This window comes from Tamandua tetradactyla, chromosome 1 (assembly GCF_023851605.1).
Source record: "Tamandua tetradactyla isolate mTamTet1 chromosome 1, mTamTet1.pri, whole genome shotgun sequence".
In the NCBI taxonomy this organism is placed as follows: domain Eukaryota; kingdom Metazoa; phylum Chordata; class Mammalia; order Pilosa; family Myrmecophagidae; genus Tamandua; species Tamandua tetradactyla.
In genome coordinates this window covers 229,634,484-229,652,948 of record NC_135327.1, presented here as the reverse complement: position 1 = coordinate 229,652,948, position 18,465 = coordinate 229,634,484, and the positions used below count along the sequence as shown (strand labels likewise).

At 47.1% G+C, this 18,465-nt stretch overlaps 1 protein-coding gene across 2 annotated transcripts in view; it reads right to left on the bottom strand.

The window, feature by feature from the left end:
- NEBL (nebulette) overlaps positions 1–18,465 on the bottom strand; it is a 331,368-nt gene that overhangs the window by 206,050 nt on the left and 106,853 nt on the right. For both annotated transcript variants that reach the window (XM_077154361.1, XM_077154367.1), the window contains exon 3: positions 3,808–3,892. In XM_077154361.1, coding sequence (XP_077010476.1) covers positions 3,808–3,892 — 85 coding nt within the window. The remainder of the gene's footprint in view (positions 1–3,807; positions 3,893–18,465) is intronic.

Sequence of the window (18,465 nt, the reverse complement as noted above, 5' to 3'; positions counted from 1 at the left end):
AAGTGCCGTGTGTGTCGCCCAAATAGGGCTCATAAATACCTGTCTCATCAGGTTGTTTCAGATTTAATGAGATAATATGTGTAAGCTCATGTGCCTAGCAAAAAAGAAAAAGAAAAGTCGATTGTGATGATTAAAAAATATATATTTATTCCTTCTAGCCTCTTATATTCTGGAGAAGCTAGAAGGAAAAATCTGAGAGAATAGTATGGTAGCCTATGACAAACTCTGGGACCTGTCCTATAACTACTTATTGAAGAGCGCTTTGAAAATAGCTTTTTTCTGTCTTTGCTTTGTATACATGTTATATTATACAATAAGAAAATTTTTTTTAAAAAAGGCACGTTTGGGATACTGCAAAGTTAACGCTGAATTGGCTTTGGTTCCCAGTGCTAACCACAATTCCTTGCACTCAATGGGTGTCTTAGTTTGCCAGAAATGCTGTGATAAATACCACGCACCAGGTTGGTTTAAACAGTAAGCATGTATTCTCTCATGATTTTGAGGGCCACCAGTCTCAAGATGTCAGCAAGGCCATGCTTTCTCCCAGGGAACATTCTGGAGACAGCCATCCTCTGTCACATGGCGATGTCTTTCTCTTCTCTGGCTTCTCCTGATTTCCAGCTGATTGGATGAAGACTCCCCACATTGCCAAAGGCAATCTCCCTTGTTGATCACAGATGCAATCAACTAATTGTAGATGTAATCAACTGATTGTAGACACAACTCCATCTACAAAATACTCTAACAGTAACAATCGGGCAAGGGTTTACTTCACCAAACAACTAGACACCACACCCAGCCAAAATGACATGTGAAATCAACCAACAAAGTAGGTATCTTAGCTTCTGGGGTGGCTGTAACAAAGTACCACAAACTGAGTGGCTTAAAACAATAGGAATTTATTTTCTCACGGTTCTGGATTCTGGAAGTCTGCAATCAAGGCGTCTACAGGGCCATGCTCCCTGTGAAGCGGGAAGGGAAGAAACTTCCAGCCTCCTCCAGACTCTGGAGTTGGTCGGTACTCCTCGGCAATCCACGGCTGTGGGTGCCTCACTCCAGTCTCAGCCTCCACCTCCACATGGCCTCCTTCTTGCTGTATCTTCTCTTCTTACGAGGACCCCAGGTACAAGACCTTACCTGAATTTAACGATTTTCACCTGCAACAACCCTATTTGCAGATAAGGTCACTGTGCTAGTCTGAAATTATTATGCACCCCAGAAGAGCTGTATTTTAATCCTGATCCAATCTTGTGCAGTCAGACCTATTGTTTAGGGTGGGAAACTCTGACTGGATTGTTTCCATGGAGATGTGACACACCTAATTATGGATGTGGTCTTTTGATTAGATGATGTGACTTCACCCATTGAAGGTGGGTCTTAATTAGCTTACTAGAGTCCTTTAAAAGAGGAAACATCTGGAGAAAGCTCAGATGCAGACACTTGGAGAGCAGACAGAGCCAACAAAGCCAACACAAGACCTGATGTTTGGAAATACAGAGCTTAATAGACGTTGCCATGTGGCTCCCCATGAGCTGCTAAGCCAGCCAGAACCTGGAGAGAGCCAAGGGAAGCCAAGAGATGAAACCGAGGCCTAGAGAAGCCACACGAGGAACCCCCACAGGAACAGAGGCTGAAACCAATGGAGCCCAGGAGCAAGGGAGCAGCAGATGCCAGCCACGTGACCACCAGCTGACAGAGGGGTTCTGGATGGCATCAGCCTTTCTTGATGAAGATAACCCTTGCTGATGCTTTAATTTGGACATGTTTGTGGTCTTAGAACTGTAAACTTATAATACAATAAATTCCCTTTTTAAAGTCACTCCATTTCTGCCATATTGCATTCCAGCAGAACTAACAAACTAAAACAGTCACATTACGAGGTCCTGCATTTTAGGGTATCACCTTTTTCTTGAGGTGCATGGCCCAGTCCCCGGCTGTAGGTATGCCACACACAGGTTTAAATGGAGGTGCCTCTCCAATTCTCGTCTGCCTGTAGAAGTGCTATATTTTTTCCTGGAGGAGATGGCATTTGAGCAATCTTAATGAAAATCCAATTCCTTCTCTGTCCATTCGTGGTGATTTCCAGACACTCCGAACCTACCTCTATTTGAACCATCCTATAATTACCTGGACATGTACCCTCTGAAGTTTTCAGCTTGCTCCAAGAAGGAGAATAAAATCGGTCTTTTATGAGACAACTTCTTTTTGCTTTCCCAGACCTGGGCACATAGGCAGAAAGTAGTAATTGCTTATTCCTAGGCTGAAGGCCCCAATAACCAGGAACTGAACCTAAAGGGAGGGGTGGGCCTTCACAAGGAAGGGGACAAGTGTGAACATCAGGTCCTTCCTCACCCTTCACAGCTCTGCTCAAATCCACCCCAAGCAGGAGACCCCAAAGGTCCGCCCCACAGACCCCTCCCCTTCCTGGGCCCTTCCTGGAAATTAAAGTGTCGCCAGGTGTGTGGTCCTGCTGCCTCCCACCTGTAAAGCTCTGTGGAAGGGAGGACTAACCATCAGCAATTCCTTTGCACCAGGGCATGGAAGAGGGAGGAAACAAACTTGATTTCATCCTGTTTTCCACTGCACTCGAAATACTTCTAGAATTATCTAATCAATCCTAACTTGATTGAGAAGGAAGCCAGACTGGGCCTGCTCTAGTTGGTGCTGGGCCCTCCCCCTGTGAATGTCGGGGTGGAGGGTTCCTGTGGTATCTGCGACAGGGCATCTCTTTGTCCAGTGCTCAATTTTTTTAACTAATGACTTAGCATTAGTGAACATTTTACATAAATCAAAAAACAACTCCCAACCAAATCTTCACAGCATTGTTAGCCCATTTTCAGTTCTATTTTCTATGATTAAATGGACTAAGAAATGGACCCAAAACCCTCAGCAAGATGGTGGAAGGAACCACAATCTCCCCTTGATGAGAAAAATTGCCAAGGAAATGATTCAATCCTGAACAACTGAGAGCGGCTGCTCTCCCCACGAGCAGCTGAAGACAGGCGCGTTCAAAGACTGTCAGCCCCACAGCGCCTTCCTCACACAAACTCTGCTTTCCCCTTCTCACATCAAAAACTCTCAAGCCCACCATGCTACAATAGCCTCCAGAGTCATGCATTATTTTTAGCTTTTCAAGATGCTTCCACATATCACCACCTCCTTGGGGATGTGCAGCCAACCTCAGGGCAGTAGACCAGATGGACGGAGTTGTGCCCAAGGCCATGCCCATCCCAACTCCTCTCTGGTCTGATTCGACCCTGTGCCTTTGGGCCGGGGCTTCACCACTCAGCACCTGCTCACACCTGCCAGGTGAGCCCTCAGGCAGGCTGGCAAGGTCACATCTCTGCCAGAGCGCCTGGGACTGCTGGAAAGAGACTGAGTGCCCCGGAGGAAACCCTGTGGCTCAGCCAAGGTGCTTTCCACACTGCCGGCACATTTCCCTCCAGAGGGGCTGGCTCCGAGCCCGCTGAGCACCCCCCACCCTGGCCCAGGCTGTCGCTACGGCACACAAGAGTGACAGGTGGAAACGCGGCTCATGGCGGGGGGGAGATACACAGATGGGGTGTCAGCCCCACGCACGCCGCAGCAGGGTCACGTTGACACCCGCTTTCCCTACATATGCAGTGTGGAGAAGCTATTTATAACATGTTTTTAAATATTTAGGGCCAAATACATCAATATTGTTGGGAAACACTTACTCGGACCAGAACGCGTCTCCCTGCCCGAGCCCCACGTGGGCGGTGGGACCAAGACCCCCCAGGGAGAAGGGCCATCACTACCCACACAGCAGGAGCCTCTAGAGATTACCTGACTCTGCAGTTCACTCTGCTGCTTGAGGCGGAGGTTCTCGGGTGTGTCTGCCACCGTGGTGAAGGATTGCTTCGGGTAGTGCCTGCGGAGACAGTTAATAAGAGTGCATCATTAGACGTCATGCCACCCAGCATCACTTTAACACCTGCTGTTCTGTCCTCCTGTCCACCACGGTGGACCAGGCATCCTCCGCCTGCATCTTTGCTCTGGATTCCAACCCTCCCCATCCCTGGGGCTCGTCATCACTCAGTCGTCCACACACGACACTTGAACCTGGCCTTGGAGCAGACTCCGGGAGACCCGCTTCCACCCCCACACCCGCCTCCACCCCCACACCCGCCTCCATGCACACCAGCCCACCTGCCCTACCCTGCCATGTTGTCTTGGCTGGTTTCCCTGGCGCTGCGCAGCCCTGGCCTGCCTCTTCCCCTCCCTGATGTGCTCATCTCTGCCCGCACCCTCAGGACCTTCCCTCGGCTTTCCTCTCTGCTCTGTCTGTACCATCACCTGGTGACCCCCTCCACGGCATTGGGAACCCTCCATCTAGGTGGGTATCCCTCCCCAGTTCTGCCTCTAGCTCAGCTTTCTCTCCTGAATTGAGGATCCAACACACTTTCACCTGTAGGTCACAGACCCACCACCACAAAGTCAACCTGCCTGGAGCCGATCTGCTCCCCACCCCCACCTGGACGTCCTCCCCACCCCCACCTGGACGTCCTCCCCACCCCCACGGAGACGTCTCCCCACCCCCACCTGGACGTCCTCCCCACCCCCACGGAGACGTCTCCCCACCCCCACCTGGATGTGCTCCCCACCCCCACAGAGACGTCCCCCCACCCCCACCTGGACGTGCTCCTCCCAGCTTTCCATCTATCAGTGCAGCACGTGCTGCCCGAGCCACAGCACCCACAGCCAACCAATCCATCACCACCTCCACCAGCTCCACCCTCTCAGTGCAGCCTGATGCTCTTCTATCTCATCTCCATCTCCACCAGGTTTCTCCAGTGAAGACCACACCGATCCCTCGGGTAACTCAACACTCACTGGACTTGGGCCCTGGATCCAAACCGCCAGTGCAAATGTTCCAAGGTGCACATGGGATGGGCTGGGCCTGGGGGCACAGCCTCTCCATGGCTCCCACGGCAGGAGATGAAGCAGGGGTCTGTTGCTGGGTCCAGCCTCTGCAGCTTTCCCACCTTGGGGGTACTTCTCGGGCCGCCCCCACCTCTGCCCCACGGGGTCCCCCTTCCTGGAACAGACACTGGCTGGCAGAAGCTCGGGGTGGGGCTGTGGAGGCACTTTCTGTCCCCACAGAGGACTCACCAGCCCCAGCCACCTGCCTGTGGACGGCACAGGACGAGAGCACCTGGCCCGCACATGGGAGCACATTTCCACCTGAACCCCAGCCTGCCCAGTGTCTATGCATGGAACGACCCCAGTAAACATAACTACAGAAAGTGGGAGGGGCAGCAGGGGTACAGGGGACAGCTGGAGCTTCAGAGGACACACTCCACCATGTCCTGTGACACGCCTGTCCCACACACACACACACTAAGCCCAGTGGGCGTCCAGGAGGTGAGGGGACGCCTGGCCGGGTACCAAGGAGGGTGGCACTGACTTGGGCCCATGTCCAACTGTGACTCCTTCACCTAGGCCTTGGTACTCCGGGCTGCTCCCTGGAGACCCCTATGCCCTGCCTGCCCTGCCCTTGCTGGCCCCTTCTCCGGGCTCCGCCAAGGCCCCCCTGCTCGCTGCCCAGCTCTGCGTCCTTCCTGCAAGGCCTCTGCTGCACCCCCACTCTGGAGCCCCAAGAGGAGACAGGCAACAGGGTGCCCCTTCATCAGTGCAAGGAAACTGCATGGCCCCACCTAAAACACACTCACATCTGTGGCCCCATGGGGTCAGGGTCGTGGAGGAGGATGAGGTTCCCACCCTGGCTGCGAGCCCCCTGGCCACTGGGTGCCCCAGGTACAAACTGTCCTGACCCCACCGCAGGCAGTGGGCCCAGGTGACAACTGCAACATCATCTCAAACCATTACCCATTTTCCTTGCCTTCTTATGGAGTCTACAAATCTAGTTTTCCTTTTTTCATAATTAATTAAGGTCTCTTTTTAAATTTATTCCCTGACACTAGAATTTAGGACTTCTAATTTGTCCCAAAGTCACTGAAGCAAAAATCATGATTAAACACGCTGCTTTCCTCCACAGCCCCCCAATGCAAAAAACCATTCATTGTAAAAAACAAAAATGGGATTGAACATGGGATGAAATGTAACATAAATTCAGAATCTACAGATAAGGGTGAGCTCTATCACTCACCTTTTAAAGAAGTTTCTATGAATATCCACTTGAAACTAATAGAGCATCTCCCTTGCAACATTATCTATACAATTTCCAAGCAGAGCACAGGACTGCAGACTGCCTTGGAATGTCCACAGAAGGCTCTGTCATTTTTAAGTGAACCAAAAACCTAGATCTGTACAATAACAAAGGAGAGAAGGAAGCATCAACTAAACAGAACAGAAATTTTTAAATTGGAGGAAACAAATAATCACAAAAAGATCTCCATGGGCTAAACTTGCCTACTGAAAAGACAGGTATTGTCAGGTTGATATTTTTAAATCACACTCTAAAATGCCTATCTTAATAAGGGATAGGGTGCACTTAAAAAATAAAGACATTATTGGGACTTCCAGAAAGATGGCAGAGTGGGGTGGGCTGATTTTATCCAACCTCTATGGATCAACAAGAATAGGATCAAAACATAAAATAAACAACCTGGACTGCAGTTGAGGCAGAAAGAGTGGGATGGAGAGGACGGTGAGTGTCCTTGACCACAAGTGCACTGGGGGTGGACAGCTCGCAAGGAGTGTGGGTCCCAAAGGGGTGTCAAACTCCTACATTCTGGCCAACTCCCACAAGAGGCTTGGGAGGTCCAGCCTCATGGCCCTGTAGTCAGAAGGTCCTGCAGGAACCCAGAGGGCAGTGGACATGCTTCCTCTGTACGTGGGAACTGTTAAATCATTGCAGAGTGCCAACTCTCCACACCTGAAGCAGGCTTCCATGTGCACTCCTCCCAGTGGGAAGGCAGGGGTGACATGGATCAGAACTAATACAACAGCTGGCCAGTAAGGGAGGCTCACAGGGTCGCAGACTGCTCCTCTTTACCTATGGAGGCCTGGGGATCTTGGGCATGCATGGAGAGGCAGGCTAAGGAGGCTGACCAAGTCATGCACCACCAACTTTTCTTTTCTTTCTTTTTTTTTTTGGTGCGTGGGTTGGGAGTTGAACCCAGGTCACCAGGATGACAGATGAGCTTTCTACAACTGATTCACCTGTGCATCCATCCTTTTCTGCTTAGTTTTTAAAAGACCCACAAGTATTTTTTTTCTTTTTCTTTTCCTTTGTTCGGTGCATAGGCCAGGAGTCAAACTCAGGTCTCCCACGTGACAGGCAGGCATTCTGCTGCTGAACCACCTGTGCATAGTTTCTGCCTAGCTTTGAACAGAACCCCAAGTAGAAGTGCACCTCTTACCTGAGATCTGGGTCTCGTATGGCAGGCAATTACTGACAAATCAACTGCAAAAGGGGAATGTCATCACAAACTCAAGTAAACACAAAATGTTAGAGTAAAGGAAACCAACTTGCATAATAACCTTAATAAGATAATCAAATGCTCCAGACACAAGAAGGATCACAAAGCATGGAAGGATCCAGGTAGAAATGGCCCATCTAAATGAGCAAATCAAACACCACAGAGGACACAAAATATGGAAAAAACACTCCTGGATACTTGTAAAGAAATATAAGATATCATGAAGTCATGAGAAGACCATAAGGAAGAATTTAAAAGATTAAATAGAAAAATAGCAGATTTCACAGGGATGAAAAATATTTTAGACCAAATTAAAAATATAGTAGAGACAAATAAGAGCTGATTTGAAGAGGTGGAAAAAAGAATAAGTGAAGTAGAAGACAGAACAAATGAACTCAAGTGCACAGAAGAACAAATGGTGAGAAAGATGGGAAAAAAATGGAACTGGATCTCAAGGAAATGAGGGACAAAAATATAAGAAGTATTGGTATCCCAGAAGTAAAAGAGAAGAGTTAAGGGCTGTGAAGTTTAGTTAAAGAGAAAATATCCCAACCCCAATAAAAGACATAAATATGCAAATCAAAGAGACATAACGAACCCCTAAATAGAATAAATCCAAATTAGCCTACTCAAAGACACATACTTATCAGACTGCCAAATATTTAAGAGAAGCAAAACATCCTGAAAACTGAATGAGAAAAGTGATTTACTACATACAAGCTGAGATGACTCAACAGGCACCAACAAGACAAAATGGCAGTGGCATGAAATATTTACAATCCTGAACAAGACGGGCTTTAAGCCAAGAACTCCTCATCCAGCCAAGTTGTCCTTTAAGGTTGAGGGAGACATTAAAAACTTCAAAGACAAGCAAAGACTGAGAGAACTAGCCAACAAGAGATCTGCCCTACAAGAAACACTAAAGGGAATTTTGTAAGTTGAAAAAAAAAGACAGGAGAGGGATGTCTGGAAGAGGGCACAGAATTGAAGAATATCAGTAATGGTAATTCAAACGATAAAAAGAGAGAGGGGAAAAAATATAGCGCTCTGATAAATAAAAAGAAAGGATAATAAAAAAATAAAGAATAGGATGGTAGATCCAAGAACTGCTTTTACAGTAATAACTTTGAAGGTTAATGGACTAAATGCACCAATTAAAAGATACAGATTAGGAGAATTGATAAAATATATATATATACATGATCCATTCACATGCTGTTTACAAGAGACACATCTTAGACCAAAGGATACAAACAGATTGAAAGTGAAAGGATGGAAAAAGATGTTGCATGCTAGCTGTAATCATAAGAAAGCAGGAGGAGATATATTAATATCAGATTTTTTAAAAAAGACTTTAAATGTAATGAAGTCATAAGAAACGAAGAAGGGCACTACATATTAATAAAAGGGACAATTCTCCAAGAAGAAGTAACAATCATAAACGTTGATGCTCCCAATTAAGGAACACCAAAGTATACGAGGCAAACCTTGGCAAAGCCGAAGGGAATAACAGGCACTTCAACAATAATAATGAGAGAATTCAATACACCATTCTCCACTATAGATAGAATAAACAGACAGAAGATCAATGGGGAAATAGAGAAGTTAAACACTGTGATAAATGAATTAGACATTATAGATATATATAGGTCGTTACACCCCAAAACACATTCTTCTCTAGTGCTCATGGAATGTTCTGGAAGATAGATTATATGCTGGGACACAAAACAAAATTTATATCTTTATAAATTTAATAAGATTGAAATTACCCAAAGCACTTTCTCTGACCACAACAGAATAAAGCTGTAAATTAATAAGCACCAAAAACAAGATCTTTCACAAATATATGGAGATTAAACAACGCACTCTTAAGTGATCAGTGGGTCAAAGATGAATTTCTATAGGAATTGGTAAATATTTGGTGACAAATGAAAATAAGAACACAACATATCAGAACTTAAGGGATGTGGCAAAGGCATGTCTGAGAAGGAAATTTATTGCCCAAATGTAAAAATTGAGGATATAACTGTTAATCTGAAGAAATAAGAGAAAGAATAGCAAACTAACCCCAAAGCAAACAGACAAAGAGAAATAACAAAGATTAAAGCAGAAACAAGTGAAATGGAGGACAAAAAAACACAGTAGAAAGAAACATCAAAACCAAAAGTTGTTTCTTTGAGAAAATCAATAAAATTGATGGATCCCTAACTAGGTTAGCAAAGAAAAAAAGAGAAAATACACAAATAAAATCAGAACCAAGAGGGGAGTCTTTACCATAGATCCTGAAGGAACTTTAAAAATCATAAGAGAATACCATGAATGACTATATGCCAACAAACTAGACAACTTAAATGAAATGGACAAATTCCTAGAAACACACGAACTACTTACACTAACTTGAAAGAAAAGGAAGATCTCAACAAACCAATTACAAGTAAGGAGATTCAATTACCAAAAAGAAAAACCTATTCAAAGAAAAGCCCAAGATCAGATGACTTCACAGTGAAATTTTCTCAAATATTCCAAAAAGAACTAACACTAATCCTGCTCAAACTCTTCCAAAAAATAGAGGAAAAAAGAACGCTACCTAATTCATTTTTTGATGCTAATATCTAATACCAAACCAGATAAAGATGCTACAAGAAAGGAAAACTACAAACCAATCTCCTTAATGAATGTGGATGCAAAAATTCTCAATAAAATACTACCAAATCAAATCCAATGACACATTAAAATAATTAATGTGTGCTTTATTCCAGGAACACAAGAAAATCATTGTAATATGGCACATTAACCAATCAAAAGGGAAAAAATCACACGATCATATCAATTGATGCTGAAAAAGCTTTCAACAAAATCAGCATCCTGTCCTGATGAAAACATTTCAAAAGGTAGGAATGGAAGGAGACTTCCTCAGCATCATAAAGGGCATATATGAAAAACCCACAGCCAGCATCATACTTAATGGTGAGAGGCTGAGCACATTATCCCCTAAGACTGGGAATGAGACAAGGATGCCCATTGTCACCACTATTATGCACCACTGCACTAGTTAGAGCGATCAGACAGGAAAAAGAAATAAAAGGTATCCAAATAGGAAAGGAAGAAGTAAAACTTCCATAATTTGCAGACAACATGGTCCTATACTTGGAAAACCTGAAGAAATTCATGACAAAGCTATTTGAGCTAATAAACAAATTCAGCAAAGTAGCAAGATACAAGATTAATGTACAAAAATGAGTACTGTTTCTTATACACAAGTAATGATCTAACTGAGGAGACAATTAAGGAAAAAAATCCATTTAAAATAGCAATTAAAGAATCACATATTGGAGGTACAAGGGCAGTTCAGTGGTAGAATTCTTGCGTGTCATGCAGGAGACCCGGGTTCCATTCCCAGGCCAGGCACTTCCCAAAGCAAACAAAGAAAAAACAAAAATTCAAGAGATAGTACTGCAATAATGGATACTCACATGGAAAAGAATGAAATGTGACCCCCACTGTAGGGCATACAAAAAAGAAAGAAAGAAAGAAAGAATCAAGTACCTAGGAAAAAGCTAAACCAGGGGATGTCAAGAACTTGTACAAAGAAAACTACAAAGCATTGCAAGAAAAAAATCAACGAAGACCTAAATAGATGGAAAGACGTTCCATACTAATGAACAGGAAGGTTGAATGTTGTTAAGACGTCAATTCTACCCAAATTGGTCTACTAATTCAACGCAATGCCAATCAAAATTCCAACAACCCACTTTGAAGACTTGGAAAAGCTAGTTATTTATTTGGAAGAGAAAGAGACCTCAATTAGCTAAAGATACCCAAAAAAGGAAGCGTGAAGTGACAGGACAAACACTTTCTGATCTGAAACCTTACTATAAAGCCACAGTGGTCAAAACAGCATGGTGCTGGCAAAAAGGTAGAAATATTAATCAATGGAATCAAATCAAGAGTATAGAGATATATTACCAAATCTAGCAATCCTCAACAAGGCCCCCAAATCCACTGAACTGGGATAGAAGAGTCTTGTCAATAAATAAGCATGGGAGCACTGGATGTCAATAACCAAAAGAATGAAAGAGGACCCCTACTTTTCACCCTATACAAAAATTAATTCAAAATGGAATAAAGACCTAAATATAAGAGACAGTAACATAAAACTTCTAGAGGAAAATATAGGGAAACACCTGGACGACCAAGTAATAGGAGGTAGCCTCTTAAACTTTACACCCAAAGTACAAGCAATGAAAGAAAAAAATTGGTAAATAGGAACTCCTTAAAGTCAAAAGCTTCTGTGCCTCAGAGGACTTTGTCAAAAAGATGAAGAGGCAGCTAGCCTCTCCAAGAATAACAGCTCCATCCTCCTATTCCATATTGTTGACACCCCTTTTCAACATGAAAAAGTTAGAACAGGCATAGTCCAATGACCCCTATAAACTGGGAGTAAGATCAAAGGAGAAGGAGGAGTTTGTGATGAGAGAAAAGGTCTAACAAATGAGTGACCGCTGGATCACTATAATGATATTTCTTTTAGCTTCCAGCGTTTTGGAGCAGTTGGAAGGCAAAAACTGAAAATATGGAATGGTAACTGTGCCAGTTTGAAACTATTATGTACCCAGAAAAGCCATGTTTTAATCATGATCCAATCTTGTGTGGAAGCAGTTGTTTCTTTTAATCCTGATTCAAGACTGCAGCGCAGAAAAACTTATTATTCTTTTTGTTTTTTGTTTTTTGTTTTTTGAATGGGCAGGCACCGGGAATTGAACCCAGGTCTCTGGCATAGCATGCAAGAACTCTGCCACTGCGCCACTGTGGCCCACCTGGGCAGTTTGATTAGATTATCTCTGCAGAGATGTGGCACACCCAATTGTGGGTATGGCCTTTTGATTAGATGGAAATGTGACTCTACCATTCAAGGTGGGTCTTGATTAGTTTACTAGAGTCCTTTAAAAGGGGAAACATTTTGGAGAAACCTCAGCTGCAGATACATGGAGAACAGTTGCTTCAGAGCCAACAGAGACACAGCTGTTTGCAAATGCTTGGAGTGCCGACAGAGAGAGCAGATGCCTAGGCATGGGCAGAGCCCAGCAGGCATCACCATGTGCCTTACCATGAGAAGCTAAGCAAACCAGAACCCAGAGTTGCATCCCGGACGAGCTAAGTGAAGGCCCACAGATGCTTAGAGAGTAAATCACTGGCATCAGAAGCTGGAAACAATGAACCACGAATGAGGACCAGCAGATACGGTCACATGCCTTCCCAGCTGACAGAGGTGTTCTGGACAACATCAGCCTTTCTTGAGTGTAGGTAGCCTCTTGTTGGTGCCTTAATTTGGACATTTTCATGACTTTAGAACTGTAAACTTGTAACTATTAAATTCCCTTTTTAAAAGCCATTCTATTTCTGGGATATTGCATTCTGGCAGCTTTAGCAAACTAATACAGCAACCCATACCAAACTTTGAAATGTTATGTGCCCACTTGCTAAAATGTACTTTGCTTTTTTTTTTTTTTTTGTATAAATAATATATTTCCCAATTAAAAAAAAATCTTAGGGACTACCCAGGGCCATCCTATGGATGTGGCTGGGACAGCTCTGATCTCACTCCTGCCACCGTCTTTCAGGCCTGCAGGTCCCTGGGCAGTACATGGGGCCAGTGGCACCCCGAAACAGCCACCAAATCTCCCAGCTCAGAAGCCTCAGGGGATCCAGTGAGGGGCCAGAGGCTGTGCGTGTCCCCGTCCCCACTGGGGCATGTTCATGCCATGGTCCCTTTTATGCTTTGTCCTGAAGGGGGCACAACCTGCAGGCAGACGACACCTATCACCCGTGCCCCTTCCCACCTCCCAGCCTCCCTTCCACTCCTTCGCTCTGAAAGAAAAGACTCAGCGATGTCTCCAGTTTCCAAGTTTCAGGGGCTTGATTCATTTTCCCTCTTCTACAATGTTCATTTTAAGTGCACTAATGAAGAATGATGGCCCAGTGGGTTTCCTGGTATTTTTTGCTTTCACTTTTGGAGGGAAGGCCAAGGATTAGCAGCCTCCCCACCCCTTCAGGCCTCCTTCATACTTAGCCTCTGCAAGCCGGGACCTCTCAAGAAGCAGGGCCACCCCCTGTGCTGCAGGCTGGGGCAGGAGCACAGATGGAGACCTGCATACCCTGTATGTAAAAGTTACAGGTCAAGCTAAAAAAAACTATTGTTTTGACAAATCGATGAACACATTTTTAAGAATTGTAAAACTAGGATTTTTATATGATGACAGGTCTCAAAATAATAAAGATGACTGGAATTCATTATTATTGTGCATATTTGGATGTTCTGTCAATGAGCTACTGACATTAGAGGGAAGAAATGCAGCCAGAGGGTCCCAGGAGGGAGGGAGGGGAAGGTGGGACCAAGCCGTGCCAATCCGGGAGGGGCTGGGAGCCAGCAGGCGGGGTGCGCAGGCAACTGCAGTGTAGGAACCAGGGATTTACACTGATGTTGCACTATGTTCTCCTCACGCCTAAAATGCTACCAGACTGGTTTGGGGGAGCCCTCCTCCAGTGCCTGGGGTACTGAAGTGAACCCAGCTCCAAGCACCCACGGCAAGAACCGGCCCCTCCGTGCACTGTGCTTCGTGAACACTTATGCTGCTGGAGTGTGCTGGGCAGACACCCCAGGGAGCCCCTGGTCCTTTGGGGACCAGCTCCCCAAAGCCCACCCCGCAGGGGCCTCAACAGCAAAGTCAAGACCAGGAACCCCTTCTCCAGGTGAATGTGGCTCAGCCTTGGGGGCTCAGCCTTGGGGGCTGAGCCACATTCACCTGTCTAGCCTTGTGCATATTTTGCTCCCTAAGATACAATTTCCAAACCGGCATTTATCATATTTGAGAGATTCTGTTTCTTATTTTCATAGCACATGTTATCGGAAAGAACGAGAAACCCTGGAAGTGTTTTCCCTTAAAAGAAAGTCTGTAGGACTTTTACAGCCATTAATAATTCGCAATACTCTTGACTCGGCGCGATCCCCCAGATGCACCAGCAGTAACGCTCCCCTGCCATGCCCGGACTGTAAGGAGTTTCATACTTAAATCTTTTGAAATTAAACGAGTTTAGGGGAAGAATGAATACAGGGTTCAGGTAGGGAACAGGGGAGGTGAAGGCATTCCAAATAGGGACAAGAACACACGGGAGGAGTGGTTCTAACACAGTGTGACCAGAGCGTCAGGTGCACGTGGGCGAGAGGTGGGAAACGACGCCAAAAGGGTGAGCAGGAGGCTGATCCTAAAGGGCAATGGGTGCCAAAGAAAGAATTCTGAACTCTAACTTCTAGGCCTCAGTGCCCAATACAGCAGCCTCTGGACACTAAGGCTACTGAGTACTGGGAGCACAGGCAGTCCAAGTTAAAATACGGTGCAAATATAAAATACACACCAGATCTCAAAGCGGCACAAAAAATGTAAAATATCTCAATAATTTTTATATTGATTTATGTGGAAAAAACTATTTTGGTTAAATTGAATTAAATAAAACAGTTAATTAAAATGAAACACCATCTTTCGCACGCGTTGCGTCTGATGGGGCACGCCCTGCCCAGTGGGTCCACCATGTTCCACGCCATCCCGGGACCTGTCCCTCACGGTGTCCTGCCCAGCGGCCACTTGCTCCTCCTTCTACAACCACCCTTCTTCCTGGAGCGGCCCCATGGGCAGCCCACACACGACGTCACTGGTTGCAAAACATCAATTTCATGTTAAAAAGAGAAAAAAAGGTGAAGCAGCACAAGTAAACAGGAACTGCCTTCAGGAAGAGGCTGCGGAGGTCGTGGGGACAACGCTCGACAGCCATGCGCGGGTGGTGACGGCGTGGCCCTGCCCGGGATGCCGAGCCCCACCCACGGGCTGCACACACACCCCCGGCCCTCCAAAGGCCCCCATCATCTGCCCGCGACCTTCCTGCTACTCTCTGGCTGTAGGGGGAATGTCGCACCCTCCCACCCGCTCCGGGGCAGCTCCCTCGGGCTCCATCCTGGAGTCACAGGGACAGGTGTTCACACAACACCGCGCCTACGGGCAAGTGCTACCCAGATTCAGGACCGCGCTGAAAAAGGCCGGAAATCAACATGCACGGCCCTAGGCATGGTTTAACAAAAACCTGAGTGTGGGGAGTACATCCTGCCCATGCCGCTGCCGAGGCCCACGCAGAGGGTCCTGAGCAGCCGTGTGGCGCCAGGGACAGCAGCAAGACCGTCCATCTGCAACTCGCACCACACACGCAGCTCCGCGCCAGATCGAGGACACGCAGGAAACCTGAAGAGTCACAAGCAGACATGAGGGCATGTGGAAAGACCACAAGATATTTCCTTATTGAAAAAATTCCAATTGTAGTAGCTATTCTAGTTTGCTAGCTGCTGGAATGCAACACACCAGAGATGGATTGGCTTTTTAAAAAAGGGGATTTATTTTGTTAGTTCTTCAGAGGAAAGGCAGCTAACTTTCATCTGAGGTTCTTTCTTACATGGAAGGCACAGGATGGTCTCTGCTGGCCTTCTCTCCAGGCCCCTGGGTTCCAACAACTTTCCCCGGGGTGACTTCTTTCTGCATCTCCAAAGGCCTGGGCTGAGCTGCTAGTGCTGAGATGAGGAATGCCAAGCTGCTTAGCTGTGCTACGTTGCGAGCTCTCATTTAAGCATCAGCCAATTAAGTCAAACATCACTCATTGCAGCAGGCACGCCTCCTAGCCGACTGCAGATGTAAAGAGCAACAGATGAGGTTCATGTACCATTGGCTCACGTCCACAGCAACAGAACTAGGCACCTTCACCTGGCCAAGTTGACAACCGAATCTAACCACCACAGTAGCTTTAGCAAATGATTTTTCAGTATCAGCGAAGACAAGGAGTTAAAACCTCAAGAGAGACAGAAGTATACAATAATCCCCTTTTAAGAAAAGACCTACACAACCCTGAAAAGGTATTATCACGTTCAGCAATACATCTGTCCTCAAGGTTTTAGTGTCCTGAGTTTTTTTTGGTTATAAATTTATAACCAAAAAGCAAGCCCAGTGAAGCGTGGAGAACCAGTCATCAATCATGGCACGACGAGCACATCGACCCCACTGGCTGGATGCCATCCCCTCGGGCTCGGGGTCATTCACAGGACAGGAAAGGACACGGTGCCCTTCTCGCCAGGCCAAGCCCACTGATGGAAGCAAGCCTGCCCGCCCTGCAGAGACTCTGCTGAGCTGGCCATCTGCAGATCCGCTGTTTCCGAACTTCTCAGGCCATAAAAGCAATTTCAACAAACTAAAATCTATTGAGCCATCAACCCCCGGGACAAAATCAGAGCAATGCTATCAGGGGCAGGGGGGCCCCTCCATGACCACTTCATCTGCTAAGCTCCAATCTGTAGGTTAAACTCGCTTCATGGTTTTCTGGATATGCAGAGGGAGGGGGAAGGGAACAGCCTATGCCGAAACTGGCACCCGTCACATGATGCGTGTGGCCCATGAGACGTGCTCCTCTGCGCTCTTCCCCGCAGCCCCCCACGCCTCTGGCCACACACTTCAGTGCTCAGTGTGACCGCCCGATGTGTCGGCTCTTTTTTTAATGCACGTCTTTTTCTGGTTATCGATGATGTGATTAAGCTAAAACCCCGGCTTCTAGACTAATGCTGTGCCCCACGCCCTGGATCAGATGAGGTGTGCTCAGCTTTAACCATTTCTCTCCCGGCCTATGGCATGGGTGAAAGTGACTCTAAGACCATTTGGGGGCGGGGTCCTATTTATGAAGAAATACACTTATTATCCCCAAAGTGTGCAGAAGAGCTTCCGGGTCAAGATGGCAAACCAAGTGCCTCCAACTCAGAGTCCAAATGGAATACTTTAAACACATGTGTGCAAATCTGTGTAACACTGACACATACGCAGAGTGACACTCTGCTGCGTAAGTCAACGGCAGGGAGGAGGGACTGAAGACAGCTCAGCTGATATTCAGCAGATAGGACCAGACTGGCAGAAAAAGAGGAGAGCCAAAAATGCCACAGAGGAAAGGGCTCTGGGACTGTCCCCAGGGCCCCGAGGACCCTTCCTGCCAGGTCCTGCCCTTGCCCTTTGCCCGGGCTGGTGGAGGCCCCGACGGTCCCGAGCCTGTTTCCAGGCCGAGCAAGCCCCCACCTGCGCCCTGTGCCCCAGGAGCACGTGCTCTCCAGAGGGGCGGCGAGACAAGGCCGCACTGTCCACAGTGAGGAGGGGCTCCCCCACCCATGGCCCTCCTCACTGCTGTCCGTGCGTTTCCAGAAGGTGAGGATCCCCACCTGCGCTGGACCCCACCTGGGCTGGATACCACCTGGGCACCCGGAAGGTGGAATGCCAGCAGCCCTTCTGCATGGCACTTGGGGAAGCACAGGGTGCTCCCCAACTCGAGCCGAGTCCCTCGGCTGCTCACCGTTCACGCAGACGGACAGACGGACAGACAGCGGCCTCCAGGCGCCCGTGGGCCTGGAGAAGTTGGGGGAGCAGAAGCCACTGATGGCAGCACCCTGTCCTGACCGTAGCTAATCCCACTGAATTCACAGGGGAAAGCGGTTACAATGGGAATGGCAAGTTGCACAGACACGACTACAGTAAAAGTTAAGATAAGGTATAAACACAGACAAAGACTGTAAGACAAGCAGAGGTGAAGACCGAAATCTCGATGCAGAGTGTCAGCACACTGCACCACCACCCGTCTCCCGGGGTGACTGCTGCTGCACCACCCGAGGGAGAGGCTGCCTAAGAGGGCTGCGCCACCGCCCTGCCCCACCATCGCTGGCCGCGGCTCCGGAGGCCGACACTGAGCACGCAGGAGTATTTCCCCACGGAAGGTGGGCCACACAGGAAGGAGACCTTACTCTGCAGAGAGCCGGCTGCAAGCCAGCTGCCAACTCCCTGCAGACCACAAGCCCTAAGCGTCGTAATCTCCTCTCGCACCCGAGAAGAATCAAACATCAACTGTGACCCACGAAACAAAACAGAGTCTTTGCTTTTACTTAGAAATTAAACCACATGAATAGTCAACATAGTTAATGCCACTGAACCATTTA